The 14,341-nt window shown below is 28.6% G+C and overlaps 1 protein-coding gene across 1 annotated transcript; it reads right to left on the bottom strand.

Annotated features, from left to right (window-relative positions):
- Positions 1–5,910: 5,910 nt before the first annotated feature.
- Positions 5,911–12,867, bottom strand: LOC111028011 (chromobox protein homolog 1-like). The gene is made up of 2 exons (XM_022306541.1): positions 12,278–12,867; positions 5,911–6,238 (listed from the first exon to the last, which is right to left on the bottom strand). Exons 1-2 carry the CDS (start codon positions 12,565–12,567, stop codon positions 5,953–5,955), a joined length of 576 nt encoding a protein of 191 aa, XP_022162233.1. The 5' UTR covers positions 12,568–12,867; the 3' UTR covers positions 5,911–5,952.
- Between the last annotated feature and the right edge of the window lie 1,474 nt (positions 12,868–14,341).

The following is a 14,341-nucleotide window of genomic DNA, read 5'->3' as shown; positions in this document are numbered from 1 at the left end:
GACGACTGAATTGTGGTTCAGACACAATATATTCTAATTTTTATGCTCTCCGAGAGATCATGATTACCTAGATCTGATATCGGTAATGGCTGTGGTGTCAAGCGTATATTAAAAATTGTAAAAAAAAGAGAAATATAAAAGCGATTATTTAAATCGACAAAAAGGAAATAATGATTGAAATCAAATTACAAATCATAAAAATGTAATAATATATAATTATGTAACAACTTAAAAATAGCAACTTTTCTGGTAGGTAAGCGAATCTGGTTGGTGACTTCGGGAGGTCATTTTTAATAAAAAATTAACCAACACTAACACCGAACGAAAATCCAAAGCCATAGTAAAAAAAGAAATTTATATTATAGTCTAATTAACAAATCTTTGGTCAATATTTTATAATATAGGTATAGGATGTACAAAATTAATCGTATTATATTATACTAACAGTTTTCAAAGATATATAAACTAATCATTCGCTATATTAATGAAATAATGTATAACGATTATTGTCATTCAAACAAATATTAAGCTATAAAATTAATTAATTGATGAAGTAGTTATTAAATATGTTTTGAAAAAATTACAATTAATGTAATTAAATAAATTTGCATAAATGTAAAAAAAAAATAGATGATAAAATATCAAAACGTGAGTAGAGGGATTTTAACGTGAGACGTGTTGTGAGTTTTCAACACTAACATAAAATAATATACATTTTAGATTTTGAGCTGAGTGATGAATGTCTTATTTTACAATGATATGTGTTTTTATATTTTTATATATATATATTTTTGTGTCGGTCGTCACGGCTTGGGGCAGTAAAGAAAGTGTTTCGATTATCTTCAATAACAACTTTTCAACTTTTCTGGTAGGAAAGTGAATCTAGTTTGTGCGTTCAGGAGGTCAAAATAACAATTCCTGGTAGTTTTCAAAAGTAACAGGAAAACAAACAAATAGTTAAGGAAAACCCGGAATTTTTATGCACAACCATTTTTCGAAAGAATTAATTTTGGTTTTTAGATTAACTCTACCAAAATGACAGTAGATACATGAAATGTTCAGTGAATATTGGTGTAATCATTTTCTATACACCGTACAATTTCATCAAAATATTTTGATTTGTGTTGAACTATTTATAGGCATATTATTATCGTATATTATTTGTTTTTTTTAAACTCAACTCGATAAAAAAATTTTCGCTCTGTAAAAACACTTGGAAATGCAATACAAGGTTCCAAGTAAGTTGTTGATAATGGAAATAAAAAAAAAATTGAGCTTAAATACACAATTATTTTTTATGAACGTTTAAACTTAGAATTTTGGCAAAATTCGTAAAATCACGAAAATGTATGTTTAGTTAGAAATGCATAAAAAAGGTTCTATTTATGTATCTAAGGTTTAAAAATGTAATACAAGATTCCTTACCAGTTTTTCAAAACAAAAAAAATTTCTACCGGAAAGTTGAATTATATTTATAGGCATGCAATTTTTGATTATTTTTAGTTTTTTCCGATTAATGTCTATACAAACAATAAAAAATAAATTATGGTGAGCTCGGTCAAAAACTTGAAAATATGAAACAAGACTGCTCATAAGTTGTTGTTAATGATTTTCAAAAAAAAGATGAGCATAAGTCCACAGTAATTTTTTAGGAGCTTCTAAATTTCAAATTTTGACATAATACGTAAATATCACTCACATTTGCAAAATTATTTCAAGCTAGAAATTCATAAACATTTTTCTTTTCACATCTGAGATTTGAAAACTTAATGCAAGTAGCCTCATTAATTTGTCTTACTTTATCAAGCAAAAATTCTACTAGAAACTCAAATTACATTTTTATGAGCTTTTGAAGTTGACAAATTTTATAACATTGGATATTCGCTCGATTTCTCTTGTAGCGATTTTCTTATTTTATTGTAATTCAAAAACAAATTACTGTAGATAATTGAAATTAACACACTATATTTATTTCATCAATTCATATACTTGATAACATTTTCAAAATATATTGACTCATTTTAAGCTGTTGACGAACATTTTCAGATTTCATTTTTTTTTCATATTTTTTCTATAAATATAATACAATTTTATTGGTTGGGTCAAAAAGCTTGAACATTTAATACAAGACTCTTGATAACTTGTTATAATATCAGTTGAAAAATATTAAAAATACATAGGCACCATATTTTTCACGCTAGTGTGTCAAGAATAACCGTGATGTATGTGGTGTGTCCCCAAACAATTATTTATTTTTATTGTACCTACTTGAACAACTTATAAATATAGGTCATTATTATGATTATTATTCTACAGTTACAAAGGAACCATTTTTTAATACTCATTTAAAGTTCAAATGTTGACAAAGTTCATCAAAATTCTGAATAATAATAAATATTAAATAATTGGAAATTATGTGTTTTTTTTTGTGCATGTCCAGTGACCAGTGCATATATTTCAATGTGTATGTTGTAAACTTGCAGATACCCTTTCTTAACAGTACACGTTACAATGCACATAATATGTATTATTTTTACAGGACCAAATCACATAACACTATAACAGTGTGCAAACAAATATCTTTGATTTTAAAGTTATATGGTAATGGTATATGGTAGTGAAAGGGTTAAAACTTGATACAGTGTTTAATTTGTATAGTTTAAGATTGAAAATTTATAGCAAGGTGAGACACCTTATTAGTGTACCACCCAACAAATCTAAAAAATATATTTTTATAGAAATATGAAGTTACAATTTGGACGAAATTACCGTAATTAGATATGTAAATAATGATGATAACAGTTTAAGTTATTTTGTTGAATTTAAAAATATTATTTATTGGCAAGTACTTGAAACTTTCAAAGTACATTTTTAATTACTATATTTTAATTCAAGGCTGAGCAAGTTAATGATTTTTTTATAACTCAGTTAAGTCATTTAAGTTAAACTAATATGCATCAATAAGGACAAGAATATCACTTAAAGGTTATTTAATTGTTGGTTAACTCTACAGATAAGTTAATACACAGTGCTTATATTTTATAAAATATTTTCATTTTTCATATGTATAAATGTATTATTTCGTTGAAGTTTTTTGTTTCTAAAAGAAAAAAACAATAGTTACCTATGTAATAAAACAAATTAGATTGGAAAAATATAAAATATTTAGCTTTAAACAATTTAAGGTAAATATGTGTGAACATGAAAATGAAATAGACTGAAATAGTGAAATGTAAATAAACATACAATTAAAAACAAAATAAATTAACTTAACTTACTTCTTAAAATGAAAAATTAATTCGTTAATTTCAAAATAAATTTAATAAGTTAATATTTAAGTTAATGAAAATTCAAAAGTAACTAATTAACTTTATTTCAACTTTTTAACTCGTTAATGCCCAGCCTTGTACATTATACACATAATGACATTTTCTAATACAGTTGTATATCAACTTGAAAAGGTAAACGATAATATACAAAATACATGGATTCAATTTTTTTTTATAAGCATTAGAAGTTTAAATTTTGACAATATTTATCAAATTGAAAATTGAAAATTATTTTGTAGTTAAAAATGTATAAAAATTTCAATTTTTATGGCTAAGGATTGAACATTTTGAAGACAAGGTTCCACTGAAGCAGTTTTGTGATTAATGTTAGTACCTTTAAGTTTAATAATAGGTTAATTCACTTTATAAATTAAGCTAACAACACACAATTGGTTCTACTGAAGTCAAATTTGATATATTTTACATTTTGTAGGACGGAAACAACACAGATAGGTACCTAAGAATATTATCATCTTAGGAGATTACAGCACCAACACCTCTTTTTAAACAATAGTGTTTTTTGTGATTGGAAATTACCTAACATGTTTGAATGGGATTGTAATTTTTGATGGAAATGTATATAAGTAGTTATATTTATTTCAATCCCTAATTAAATTCAGAAAAAGTGCATTCAGCACTTTGAGAGTCTATAATTTAGTATTTATATTTTACAATACATACAACACTGCAGCCAACAATATGGTATTACCTGGTATTTTCAAAACATACAATTCTCAATTTGGAGTAGTTAGCCACAGTCTACACACATCAAGGTTAGGTTATATTCATCATCATATTATAATGATTATTAAGAACACCCAGCAAGTATTAAGATATTTGTTTTCAATACTCAATGATACATATAATGACACGCACATTAGCATCCTAACAATGATACAGATTCAATGGAATTTTTTTTGTATCATTACTTGAAGGAGGTTCACAATCAAGTTGGATACAGTTTTTAATGTAATAGCTTCTGGCCTAAAATTAAATTGGTGAAGTGACAAAAAAATCTGTGCTAGGTGCACATAGCACATATTAACTACAAATTGTCCGTTTTATTTGGTGGTAGAGATATACAAGTGAATTATTTGTCAGACACTGCAATCTGGTAGCAAATCCATTCTAAATTAAAAGGTAAGAAGTAAAAGCATACTTTTTAAGCTTGATTGTAAAAAAATAAATAATTTCATTTGTTCCCCCTGTGTTCAAGGCAAGTTATATAATGTAAGTATATATTTAAATAAATTACGGATTTAGATACATAAAAATATTTTTTGCAAAACATAACGACCTAAAGAGGTTTACCATACCTGCATGTGTTGTTTGTCTTCGTCTTACAAACGTACAATATAAAACTGTTTGATAGGGATAACACATAGGGATAGAACCACTCAGGCTGTAGTCCAAGCTAAACAACCAACTTTTCATGCTATTAAGAGAACATATTTTATTGTGCAACATAATTTTTATTTTTTCGATATCACAAATACAGGGAAAGTTTTACTGTATAACAATTCATTACTTCAAGCTTGAATAATTTTTTTTTGTGCTTGTGATATTGAAAAAATAAAAACGACGTTCAGAGTAAATAATTTCCCCTTTATAATATGAGAATTTGGTTGCTTTTCTTGGACTATAGCTTGAGTGGTTCTATCGCAAAACAGTTTTCGGTATATTAGTAAGACGGGGACAACACGTGCAGGTGTGGCGTCTCCCTAATAACCATTTTCATATTCATTATGTGTAGCCTGTTGATGAGATTATATATCCAAGATAATTAACACTCAAATAGTCAAATGGAACAAAATAGTTGATATCTAGCTGTTGAATTTTGTTTCAAATTACACTAAATAAACATAACAATATATTATAAACATAAATCATAGGATGTTGAGTTATTAATAAAAAGACAATTCATACACACAAAAATATTCCATTAAAAAAACATGTTCCTAACTATGACAAAATAAAAATGTCTATATAATTAAATAGATTATTAATAAATAGGTATGTATTGAAAATAAAACATTATTTTTTTTACTGTTCTTTTATGTAAATCAAAAAAGGCCTAAAAGAATTTTGTGTGATTCAAAATTACTTTTATATACAATGAAACCTGTCAATAAAAATAAAATGTCCAAATTAAAAATTGAAGATCAAAGTGTCCGTTATAGACAGGCACATAGAATGGGACAGGTTTCACGGTACATACTAATTTTTTACTACAAATACCTCAACAATAAAGTTCATATTTATAATATAGTATTGATTGTCAATTTGAATAAAATTCACACAAAATAATTAACTGCCTTATGAAATTAAAAATTTTGAACGCTGTTATAAAATAACAACCTTAAATTACAATAAATAAACTACAAAACAGTTAAACATCAATTGTAGATTGAGGCATTCTTAAAAATGAAATAAGCTCAAATAAAAGTAATGTATGGATACTAAAAAAAAAAAAAAAAACAATTATGACAAAGTAAAAATATGTGTAAAATAAAAAATGTTTTGTTTCTAATTTAGTTTTAAACGCTAATTAATATATTTTGTACTAACCAGAAAGTTTTGTTTGATTAATTAATGATATTTTTTTATGCATAGGAATGAGAAATTAATTACTTTGATCATTAGAAACAAATTTGAGTTGAGATTCAAGAAACTTAATTGCTATTTGAGGACATCTATTGTAGACTTCAGTTGCTTCAAGCAGATCTGCAATTCGTGCATTTTTCCATGCCACCAAAAACATCAGTTTTTCATTTACTTTAGTTGCTCCAACAATACGATCTGGTTCAAGTCCACGAGCAAAACCAACTGCTTCATCATCCTCGTCATAATAATGAGGCTCGTTGCCCAAATCAATAGTTTCATGTTTAATTTCATGTTTGACTTCAACTCTGTAAAAATATTTTTTTAAATTTTTACCAAGTCTACAATAATCAATTTTAGGTTGTAAATCTTAGTTATTTGTTATAATTTATACTATTCATTCTTGATATTCTATATGTTTTTACCTACTATACCACTTCCATACACTTACTAAATACTAAATAGAAAGCAAAAACAAAACAAAACCTCAACTTTTACATAACAGGCTGGACTATACAAGATGTAACAAATAGAAATGACCGAAAAAAAAAATTATGGTACCTTAACGTAGGATAAAATTGTATAACATTATTTGACTAGTAAATAATTTAAGAGGACGTGATACCCGCATGTGTTGTCTCCGTCTTACAAGTGCGTAACATAGCAAATTGTACACTCAGCAGAACACGTGTAGCTCCATTCATTTAAAAATTAAAGTGAATTGACCTCTTATAAAATCTAAAGGTACGATTATTATCTAGGCAGCCTCATAGGTTTTTTATTATATTTTAATTTTAACGCGAGTTATAAGTATTTTCAATGTATAAAAAATTTACAATTTTAAAATACTCATAACTCGCGTTAAAATTAAAATATAATAAAAAACCTATGAGGCTGCCTAGATAATAATCGTACCTTTAGATTTTATAAGAGGTCAGTTTGCACTAATTTTTAAACTAACGGAGCTACACGTGTTCTGTTGAGCGTAAAATTTGTTATGTTACGCACTTGTAAGATAGAGACAACACATGCAGGTATCACGTCCTCTTAAGGAATATACTTGTGTCAGCAAATTTCCTAAAATAATATTTAGAAAAAAGTTATTACGTTCCAAATGAATTTAATCAAAAAAATATTGATATTTAAAAAAATCTAAAAGTTAACTACCTGACTTAAATAAATGTTTATACTATCAAAATTGTTCTTATAATCAGATTCACAAATTGGCTCTGAACTCATCCAAAAAAATGTAGTTAAATTTAAAATGTTTTATATTCAGTAATAAAAAATAAAAATAATTTTTTTTATATTAGGTATACATGTAAAGCAAGTGACTATAAATTGCATATGAAAAAAAAAATTTTAAATTTTGATTATAACAAAAGTTATTGCATTAGTCAGTTCTTTCTGTTGCACCTGTAGAAACTGTTTGGATTTTATATGGGGAGCCGGCTTGTGAGTATTGTTTTTGTGCGCTAGGCCAGGGATGGCAAATCCATGCCCGAGGTGGCACGCGAAAAGATTTTGTGGGTATGCGAAACTTTTAATTTTATATAATATATAATAATATTATAGGTAATAGGTAAAAAGCTTATTACTCGGCCATTTACGATTAACTAATGAATGCAGTGCCACGTGTTCAACAACAAAAATCAGATCAAAATAAATAATTAACAAAGCAATATTATTATAATTATTATTATTTATTATATATTATTATTATTATGCACCTAAACTAACCATTTTATACTAATACATTAATTATACAATCAAATTATAGTATAACAAAATATAATTTTTTTTTCATAGCACGCTCTAAAAAAAAAAGGTAATTTTGGGCACGCGGTGTTAAGATATTTTGAAGTTCCAGAACGCATTGTCGTTCCACTATGATTTTTCATGTCTCACTCAGTAGTCAGTACCATCAATTACTTGTCAAATGAGCATTTAGACATGTGTTATAAAATTCTAATACAGATCCGACCTTTCTTATTTGACCACTTACAATATCATTCAATGTTTGCTTTTGTTGTTATGTAATACTTTCATTTTTATATTTTTTATTTCTTTGTTTATTTATATTTTTGATTCTTTTGTAATTCAAATGTATAATATACCTGTTATTTATACTCGTTAATAGTAATAATAACCTAACCTAACCTAACCTCTACAAAAGGGGTCAGCAATGGTAGTTTCAAGTTTTGTTATAAGTAATAATAAAATATGTTATTTCTAAATGGTTTGGTACCTAGTTCTTTATTTATTTTGCAGAAGGTAAAAATATTTAATTGTATAAATAAATTACGATTATCAAGTCAATGGTAAATAACATAAAACAATTGTATTTGCTAATTAAAATTATATATCAATTAAAATAAAATGAATGTTACTAGGGCCACATATACTTAGCGCCTGTTATTGTATATAAAAAAATTTAACTTCTTTTGAGTTTTATCGTTAACACATTTACTTAACAAATCTTGATCTATTTTTTCTTTCTGAAGTCGCATTTTCGAAATTTTGTTTAGACATGATTAATAATCATCATATATATTATTTAATAAATTGAAACACAATTAGCAAAAAGCCTCAGTCACAATAGCCAATAAAAAAAGTAGAATAAAAAAATAACACCCGATAAAGTATTAAATAATAACATAGGACATAGAGTAAGAATAGGTAAATTATATTATCGTACTTGCTTATCTACTTTATAGTTTATAGTTATAAACTGTTTATTAGTGTTAACATAAGAGAAAATGATATTTTAGACATTCCCATTAATACTCATTTTTTTAAAAATAGAACAAATCGAATTTATTACGATACAAACAAACGTAGATAGTAGATACATCATACTTAGCTATCATTAACCAAAAAACTAATTATTATTATAATTGTTTATTTTTGTTATTCGAACATCGATTATGTTTATTTATATTTACATTTTTTACATAATTTAGTTTCAGCACAATAGTGCATATAACAAAATAGATATGTATTTATACGGGTATCGACGAGTTTATACAGAGGTTCCTAGGCCCTAATGAAGTTTACAAATATTACAAATAAGCATTAAGGGCCGCCAGGGCGCCAGCCAGTGTTATAAAAATTTACTTTTATATTACTATAATTATTTATTTTTTTAAATTTTTGGGGATGGGAGCCTCTGAGCATAATACCCAGTTAAAGTTAACGAACATTTAACCGGAGGAATTCTGCCAGTAATAAAATCTGTTATCAATCGGTTAGCGTTAGCCGACACTTAACCAGACATTGTAAGAACGGCTCTAAATATAATTAATAATACCTACAAAATGATAGACAATATTATTATCATACGATTATGTCAATCAATACTCAATTTATATAAAATTATAAGCTAACGTTATGAAGTCAACAACTACAACAGTCATTCTATAATATACTTTTATGACCATTATCATAGCTAATTCCAAATATCGGGAATCACTATCAATAGTAACTAAATAGCAGTATACTTTGCTAACATATCGATGTATCCCAAGCACGCGTGTGTTAACCATTGAACTATACATGATAACTGGAATGCTCACCAGCCAGTGGCGCAACTAGGGGGGGCTAGGGGGGGGGGGCTTAGCCCCCTGGCTATGGTTTAGCCCCCCAAAAATATCCTTTATTAATTTCAAATATTACACGTAACATTTTATTTTGTCACTTGAAAAAAAAGTCGTTTTTCTGATCAAAGTTTAGAGCTTGCTCAGTCCTTCGACAATTTTTTTCTGCTTGATTTAAAAGAAAGCAAATCATTCATTAACCATTTTAAAGTAAGAATACATCATCTTTCAATAAAATCTCTAAACAATGAATATTATGATTATATGCTTTAATTTATCTTCTTTTACTACTGTATTATAGGATCTGTTTCAAATTGATACTGATACATTAATTGCGGAAATGACTGTTGCAAAAAATGCTTTTCAAACTGTGTATCAAGATCAGGTATTAGGTGATCCAGAGCAAATGAAAAGTATCATAAGTGAAGCTACTTTTCCAAATCTATACAAACTTCTTGGTGTTGCCAATAAGTAGTGCAACTTGTGATGAGGCGAGTCAAAACATGATTACGGTCAACCACTCACCATGATACAAGAAAGGTTTTCAAATTTATCTATCATTCATATTGAGAGAGACATACAAACAATATTAACAGTGAAGACATTTTAAACGATTTTTGAAGTGCTAACAATAGAAAAATACCGTTAATATATTAAAATGTTACCTATGATAAAGTTGACTTGTTTTCTTTTTTCATACTCTCATATTAGAGGTAAACAAATTTAGTTATAATAATAATTAACATTACATTTTTAAGAAACTAGTAAGATACTAATTACTAGTGGTTGCTATAAAATGTTGAGTAGAGTATACCATTTTTATGATAGGCTTACATTACTCACGAAAGTGTCACATACATAAAAAAAAAAAATTGTTGTAAAGCCAATATTATGTTCTTCTCTTGGTCCAGAATCTAAAATTTGTTTTGATTGTATGTAGGGACTAGGGGGGGATGGCATCCTATGGGATATTTTAAGTTCATAGTTTTGTTAGGAGGGCTGTAGCCCCCCCCAGAATTTTAACCCTAGTTGCGCCTATGTCACCAGCCATAAGATCAATGTAAACATAACCGAGATAGGGTGTAAGAAAAAGACAGCAGGTAAGAATGGTATTGCTGTATCTTTTTATCACTCATACTTATATGAATTATGATTGTTCACCAATAAATTTTGAATAATATTGTTGCTTTCAACGTTTTGTTTTACGTTTTATACTCTAACTTAAAAAAATTAAAGTAGAGGATAGTTAAGATTTTAAGATGGTGAATGTTTGTTGTGGTTTCAGTTGTGCTAGCTCTAGTGATGTAAGGTAACCTGGTCATTTCACAAGTTAGCATAAAGAGTTAAATATTATAATTGATTTTACACATTGATCATTTGAAACAAATTTCCATATATTTGATTAATATTTTGAGCTATAAAAATTTAGCATTAGATTTATTAACAAGAGAAAATGAACCATTAATGTATTTCCTGTACTTTAAGAGTGCATACACAGTGTAAACAATTGAGACAACAAAAACAGGGTTCAAAGTCATCCCTTTGGCATAAATTAAACAAACTTATTTTATTTAATCATATTTTACCTGTGTTATATAATATTTGTAATATATGTTTAATGAGTTATTTTGTGTGTTATAATATATAACCAGTTTATATTTAATTAAACTTTCATATCTAATTAAAATTTTTTTTTTTAATATCATATTAGGACTTCAGCACTCTTGTTATTGAAAATTGTGCATGTTAAATACTTTTAATTGAGCTTGATTTATTATGTAATTAATATATATTTTCATTGTATCCTCTTATTTATACACTCATTTTTTTAAAAACTTATTTATCATAATAGAATATTATTAACTTGTAGTGTATACTTTTATTTTAATATTCTTTAATGGTTGTATGAATACTTCTCGATGTAATATATCAAAGTAATATATCAACTATCATATTTCACAATGGTTTTTTATGTAGTTGAATATTTTGATGGTTTATTTTAAATGAAATACCTTTTTTTAATATTAATTTGAGGAAAAATATCTTGCCGAAAACTACTCAAAGGTTATGAATATAAGTTAAAGTATCTATATCTACAGTGTCTCATAGTTTCTTTAAATAATTTTTTATTTTAGGAAATTTTGTCCATTAAGAATAACAAAAATGTATTGAAGATTTTGCTTACTGGATATTTCTTAGATTATAATTTATAAATCTACAGTATTAAGTTAAGTTAGGAGAGTAGTAAGTATAGTTAAGGTAAGTAGTAGTAGTCAGTAGATATAGCTTCGAGTATGTAGTGTTATGAATAATATTATCCACAGGAAAATCATGTTTCAATAATTGTTATATTATTATAAATTATAATTATCTACTAATAAACTATTTATTTATGGTTGAATTATTTATATTTTATTAAATTACTCAAAAATATTTTGTGGAAATTAAAGAAAAATTAAGAAATATAAAATTTAACTGAAATAATATCGCGGTAATTGAAAATAAGATATTACCGCCGTGTTCAAGACAAAGATAGCAACACCATTAGTATGTGCCATCTTGTTCTAACATTCTCTCTCGGGAAACACTGCTTGGTGAGCATTCCAGTTATCATATTATAGAGTTCAACAATGGTGTTTATCTACTACCCACATTATACACAATAACGATAATAAACACGAACACACTACGTGCCAAAAATGATTACTTATTATTATTATTATTAATATATTTTATTAAACATCGTCGTACCCTTCGGCGTTTTCAGGACTGTTGGCCTCAGAAGATTCCGGCTCGATCTTTGGCACCAATGGGGCGGTTTCGTCCGAAGGCAACGGTGATAGGCAGGCTGGGGGGGCAATGTCGTCCATCGGCGAATGTACGGGGCTAGCGTCTTCCTCTGGCGAAGATGAGGGTCTGGCGTCGTCCTTTGGTGGCTGTACTGGGCATGCGGCGGCTGCGGCATTGTCTTTTGGCGGCTGTTCTGCAGAGTAGTTGTCGGGACGGTTCACCGGGATAGCAATTTCCTGATCATCCGACATGGCGGCGTGTTCGTAGACGGTCTTTGTAATAGTGATGCCCACTTGTTTCCCACGTTATTTTTCGAGAGAGAAGTGGACGGCGCGGCGATGCTGTTCAAAACAAGACAGTCGTCCTAATGAGCACTGAGCAGTGAACAATAATTATTATGTACAATATTGTTGTAATTTTAAATAGTAATCGTGAACTGTTAGTATCGTCCGGTGTACGATGAGTGACGACGTAGTGCGGAGCAGGACGATATGAACGAGAGAGGGTCAACAACGAACGCCGAGTGCCTGCGCGTGAAATAAATGCCTGGCGAAGACGCAGGTGGTGGCGGCAATAATATTGTAGTGGGGCGCGCCGACCGAAAGAAAAATGTGGGTCAGTGACGAGGAGCGGGGACGAGAGGGCAATAAAGATAAAGAAAAACAGCGTTGCCAGACTTACAAGACGACGTAGCGCAAAGAGGGACGATACGAACGATAGAGGGTCAACAACGAATTCCGAGTGCCTGCGCGTGAAATAAATACCCGGCGAAGTCGTAGGTGGTGGTGACTATAATATTGTAGTGGGGCTCGCCGACTGCCAGAACATGGGTCGGCGACGAGGAGCTGGAACGAGAGAACAATAAAGATAAAGAAAAACTGTGTTGCCCGGGTGTATGGACATACATGGTATATACCGTGTGTTCACCAATTTAGGGAACACTGAATTTCTCGGCTGGATTATGTTGGAATAAATCGAATTTTATTTTACAAGCTTGTGGTATATAAATACACATTTTCAGATAAATTTCAAATGTTTAAACCCTTCGGTACGCGCATGCGCAATGCAGCTTATACTTTTTTTTTTAATAGCAACAGGTAGTTTTGATAACAAATTAGGATAGACTGAATTTTTTAAAGTCATTTTGACCAATTGACCATGGCTTTAAAACCAAAATTGACTGAATGAGAGCCATTCAAATTTCAATAAATAATACATTTTTTCGATTCACTTTAAAATGCATAAAACCATTTATAATTATTTATTATTGGTTACTTTTTGAATATCTTTAAGTATTTTTTTTTTTATACGTGTTATAAATAAGATTAACATAATATGGATATAAAATTATTTAATAGACATGTTAATCTTATTTATAACACGTATAAAAAAAAAAATACTTAAAGATATTCAAAAAGTAACCAATAATAAATAATAACCTAACCCAGCGAAGTTGCTGAAGTTGCTGCAGTGGTTATCAAGCGCGTGCGTGTGCCTTGAAAACTTGTAATGTATAATAATGTGCCATAAACCAAAAAAGCTAAAGAACCACTGCCCCGTAGAGGGTACAACTGGCCCTAATACAACCGTTTTTGGTCGACGAAATGGTGCACTGCTGCCGTCATCGACGCGCCTATTCACTGTAGTTTGTTTGCTGTTCTCATTGTGCCGACGGGTGGTAATAAACGTATAGATTGTCTATAGCCTGTTGGCTATACCGAATATCAAACGAATAAAAATGAAAACTCAGTGATGTAATCGTAAATTTGCTAGGCCCTCCAATCCCTCCATATACTACGTAGTTATTATTTTCATATTTATAATTACATACACATAATATAGATATAAGTACCCTCCCTCTGCAATCATACTCCAAAAAATGGTATTCGGAAAAAAACCTCGACTGTAGGAAAATAGAGACCCGGAAAAAATTACTTTTAATTGGTTTATTATACTTTGTTTAGTTTTTTTAATGACGTATTCTATTAGATGTAATTTTTTTCTTCATAATTAATTAATAAAATA

This window comes from Myzus persicae, unplaced genomic scaffold (assembly GCF_001856785.1).
Source record: "Myzus persicae strain clone G006 unplaced genomic scaffold, MPER_G0061.0, whole genome shotgun sequence".
In the NCBI taxonomy this organism is placed as follows: Eukaryota; Metazoa; Arthropoda; class Insecta; order Hemiptera; family Aphididae; genus Myzus; species Myzus persicae.
Note: the sequence above shows the minus strand (reverse complement) of the source record. Positions and strands in the feature narration are given on the sequence as shown.